This window comes from Trichechus manatus, unplaced genomic scaffold, assembly GCF_000243295.1.
Source record: "Trichechus manatus latirostris isolate Lorelei unplaced genomic scaffold, TriManLat1.0 scaffold00024, whole genome shotgun sequence".
Classification (NCBI taxonomy): domain Eukaryota; kingdom Metazoa; phylum Chordata; class Mammalia; order Sirenia; family Trichechidae; genus Trichechus; species Trichechus manatus.
In genome coordinates this window covers 1,790,956-1,795,211 of record NW_004443960.1, presented here as the reverse complement: position 1 = coordinate 1,795,211, position 4,256 = coordinate 1,790,956, and the positions used below count along the sequence as shown (strand labels likewise).

Sequence of the window (4,256 nt, the reverse complement as noted above, 5' to 3'; positions counted from 1 at the left end):
GGGGGATGAGCATGGCGGGGGGATGAGCGTTGGGGTGGAGGGCAGGCAGGGGAGAGGCAACGGCATAATACGAGTGTGGGGCTCTTTGCTCAGAAATTATTAAGACTTTCAAGATGGCGACCGCAGGACATTCAACCAGGCACGGGGCCCTTCTGAGCAGCTGTGCAGGTTGCTGGCCCGACAGCTGCACAGAGCACATGGACAAGGCTAAGGTCAGCCAGCAAATCCCTGAGCGCCTCCAACGCACCAGGCACGGTGTTAGGCACCAAAGACACAGCAGTGAACAAAACAGATAAAAGCTGGAGCTTTCCGTTTAGCGATGGCGACGGACGATAAACAAGATAGGTCAGGAAAATACGTGATGTGGCAGGTGGTGACGAGGCTAGCGAGAACACAACAGAAGCAGAATGGGAAGAGGGTTGCTGTTTTAGACAGGGAGGCTGGGGAGGGATCACTAAGAAGGGGACATTTCAACAAAGACCTGAAGGTGGAGAGACAGGGAGTCGCAGGCTAATTGGGAGAAGAAACCACACATACACGGCACATGCAAAGGCCCTGTGGCAGGAGCGGCTGGTGTGTTGGAGGAACATCAAGGAGGCCCGAGTGGCTGGAGAAGGGTGGTGAAAGTCATGGGTGAAGTGGTCCTAGTGGATGTTCTAACAGGGCCTCCTTGACTGCAGTGGGCATGGAGGACAGACAGACGGGGGCAGGGCAGAAGCAGGGATGCCAGTGAGAGAGGAGGCTTGGACCAGGGTGGTGGCAGTGGTGGTGGCAGGGTGAGAAGTGGTGTGAGTATCTTGAAGGCAGAGCCAACAAGATTTACTGATGGAGAAGGTAGAAGCGGTGCAATGAAGGGCCCAGGGATGACGCCAGGCTTTTGGCTGAGTGGCCTGCCGAGGGGAGGGTGAGGAACCGCGGTGCCAGCAAAGGTGTCTGAGCTGTGAGGGAGGACACAGGGGAGGCTGGGAGTACCTCTTTCCTTGGAGCCTTCCCTCTGCTCCTGCAGGAGAAACCCCTCGCTTGCTCCCAAGGGTGGGGGTGGGATTCCTGTATAGCTAATGTTAGTGGTTGCCAATTTCCGGGCCCCGACTTCCTGCCGGACCCTGCGCTTCACATCTGCTAATGCATGCTCGTCTGTGAGGCCGGCCCTGCCAGTGCCCCCCCAACCCTGTGTCTCAAGCTTCAGGAGGAGACCAGGGGCCAGGGTCTGGCCCAGTGAGTGGCGGGGTGGCAGGGCTGGGATTCGAACCCAGGTCCATTGGGCTTCATTGGCTGCTGGGTGACCCGTGCCTGCGCACAGGGGCTGCTGGGGACCCAGAGCTCTGGGCTCTCTGTGGCTTCACTCTCTTGGTTCCCCCGCCCTGGGGCCCTCCCCCCACCCCATCCTGGGCCTGGACAAAGGGGCTTCTGTCCCGCCAGCCCCCTCCCTCACAGAGCGTCTGACCCACAAATGGGTTATGTAACCATGGCCTGGGCAGGCAGGGGCTTGGCCGGAGTCCTGTTGGACTGGAGTCCACGGGTCGGGGGTGCGGGGGGCTCCCCTTCTCTGTCAGGCGGCTGGTGGGGGCCAGGACAGGGGGGCCCAGGAGGAGATGGAGGCCCAGAGGGAGGGCGTCAGGCCCCTCTGGCTTCAGGCGGGCTGGGCGTGGCCCCGTGTGGACAAGAGGGGCGCTCGTGTTGGGTCACTCGGGGGCACTGGGCACCCTGCCTGCACCCCTTTCTGCCCTTCACGCCCTGGCCCTTCCTGGCCCAGGCAGGGTGGGTGGTCTGCACAGGCCTGGGCTCGGGAGTGGGGAGGCTGCCCCATGGACTGCCATCCCCAGTGAGACCCCGTCTCTCATGTTCCCCCGCGCCGGGCCACCCCCGGCCCCATCTGGGTCCTTCTGAGAGACAGATTGGGCGGCTCTCTCCTCCTGCTGCTGCAGGGTGCTCCACCAGCGTCCCAGAGAGGGAGGGGTGCGTGTGCACACGTGTGTGCTGTATCGTGCCCAACGCTGCCTCCTGTCCAGGGTCAGCGGGGGCTCGGCACCCTGACCCTCCTGACCTCACAGTGCAGCGGGACAGCAGGTCCACAGAGCTGTGCTGGAGCCAAGCACAGGGCACAGATGAGTGAGTGAGTGAATGTTTTGGGCTCTGAGCCCACCGGGGGCCAGCAGCACCCCTCCCTGCTCTCAGGGCCTAGAGGGGCTGGGAGCCACGTAGGCCTTGGCAAGGGCTGGGCCTCCCTTCCCCTCACCATGCCCCCTTCCCACCCCTAGAACTCCTGGGCTCCACCAAGAAGATCAATGTCAACTTTCAGGACGCAGACGGGTGAGTTTTTAGCCAAGGGCACCAGCCTGGCATGGGGATCGGGCTCCTGGGGTGCTGGGGAGTGCTCAACCCCCTCCCATACGTGTCTGCCACCCACCCAGCTTCTCCGCCCTGCACCACGCGGCCCTGAATGGCAACACTGAGCTGATCTCCTTGCTGCTGGACGCCCAGGCTGCCGTGGACATCAAGGATAACAAAGGTAGGGCCGGTGGGGCCAGGGACACGAAGTGCCTGGGGCAGGGGCAGGGTCCGCCAAGGCCCGGATGGTCCAGGGTCCAGGGTCAGGAGTGGGGTCTCCCAAGGCCTGGATGGTCCAGGGTCCAGGTCAGGGGTGGGGTCCCCCAGAGGCCTGGATGGTCTGGAGTCCAGTGTTCTGGTCAGGGGTGGGGTCCTTGGAGGTCTGGACAGTCCAGGGTTCAGGGCCAGGGTCAGGGGTGGGGCCCTGAGGCCTGGACAGCCCCTTGATTGTGGTCATAGCCCAGGGTCTCTGTCTGGGTCAGAGCAGGTCCTCATGGGATCAGTGTCCTGTGGGTCAGGCCTGGGCTCAGGGTCGGGCCAGGTCAGCCCCCACAGCCCCCACTCCCCCAGGCATGCGGCCGCTGCACTACGCGGCGTGGCAGGGCCGGAAGGAGCCCATGAAGCTGGTGCTGAAGGCAGGCTCGGCGGTGAATGTCCCGTCAGACGAGGGCCACATCCCCCTGCACCTGGCAGCTCAGCATGGGCACTATGACGTGGTGAGGGCCGGGCTGTGGGCAGGGAGGGCGGCGTGGCCTGGCGGGCACCCTTGGGCCGGGCAGCATGTCCTGACAGGCGCCTGTGGGTCCCCCGCAGTCTGAGATGCTGCTCCAGCACCAGTCCAACCCCTGCATCGTGGACAATTCGGGAAAGACACCCCTGGACCTGGCCTGCGAGTTTGGCCGTGTTGGGGTAAGTCTCTCTGGGAGCTGAGTGGGAGGGACCGGCTCAGCTCCCCACCCCCCACTCCATCTGCTCTGATCTCCTTGCCTGGGGTAGGGGTGGGGCAGACCCCTGAGACCCACGCCCCACGCCAGTGCCCCCTGCCTTGCCCCCCACTTCAAGGTGGTCCAGCTGCTCCTGAGTAGCAACATGTGTGCTGCGCTGCTGGAGCCCCGGCCTGGGGACACCACCGACCCCAATGGCACCAGCCCCCTGCACCTGGCAGCCAAGAACGGCCACATCGACATCATCAGGTATAGTCGTGTGGGAGGGCTCCCAGCCCTGGGAGCCTGGGACTCGATGGTGTCCTGGGCTGAGGGGTTCTGCTCCTGGCTGCGACAGGAGAGACAGGGCAGTAGGCAGCTGTGGGGACATGGTCGGCCCTGCAGCCGCCCACGTAAAGGTTGAGCTGGTGGGGCTAGGGCGGGAGACTGCCTGGGAGCTGGCCAGGGAGTGGCCTTTACAGCCGGACAGCCATACTGTGTGACCTTGTGGAAGGCACTTAACCTCTCTGAGCCTCAGTTTCCCCATCCACAAAGTGGGCATCACAGGATGGCCGAGGCTACCATCAGACAAGACAACAGCTGAGGGTGTTAGCTGGGTTGGCCCTCCCACCAGTGTCTCTGGGGAGACTGGGCAGGGTCGGCCACCCATCCTCAGGGAATTGGGGCCTGGCTGGGGGCTGGGGCAGAGGGCTCCTGCTGCAGGGCTCTGCCCACTTTCCTGCCCTCCCCAGACTCCTCCTCCAAGCCGGCATTGACATTAACCGCCAGACCAAGTCCGGAACGGCCCTGCACGAGGCTGCGCTCTGCGGGAAGACGGAAGTGGTCCGGCTGCTGCTCGACGTAAGCTGGGAGCTGGGGGCCAGGTGGGGCTGTGGGGGCTGATGCTAGGGGTGCTGGGGCCAGGCAGAGGCTGGGGCTGGGGGGCTGGATGGGGCCATGGGAGCTGATGCTAGGGGTGCTGGGGCCAGCAAGGGGCTGGGGCTG

At 64.2% G+C, this 4,256-nt stretch overlaps 1 protein-coding gene across 1 annotated transcript in view; it reads left to right on the top strand.

Annotated features, from left to right (window-relative positions):
- Positions 1-4,256, top strand: part of CASKIN1 (CASK interacting protein 1) — a 17,486-nt gene that overhangs the window by 4,443 nt on the left and 8,787 nt on the right. The window contains exons 2-7 of the mRNA XM_012554586.1: positions 2,259-2,310; positions 2,412-2,509; positions 2,899-3,044; positions 3,142-3,237; positions 3,391-3,521; positions 4,004-4,112. Of these exons, the coding sequence (XP_012410040.1) occupies positions 2,901-3,044; positions 3,142-3,237; positions 3,391-3,521; positions 4,004-4,112 (480 nt within the window). The 5' untranslated portion in view covers positions 2,259-2,310; positions 2,412-2,509; positions 2,899-2,900. The remainder of the gene's footprint in view (positions 1-2,258; positions 2,311-2,411; positions 2,510-2,898; positions 3,045-3,141; positions 3,238-3,390; positions 3,522-4,003; positions 4,113-4,256) is intronic.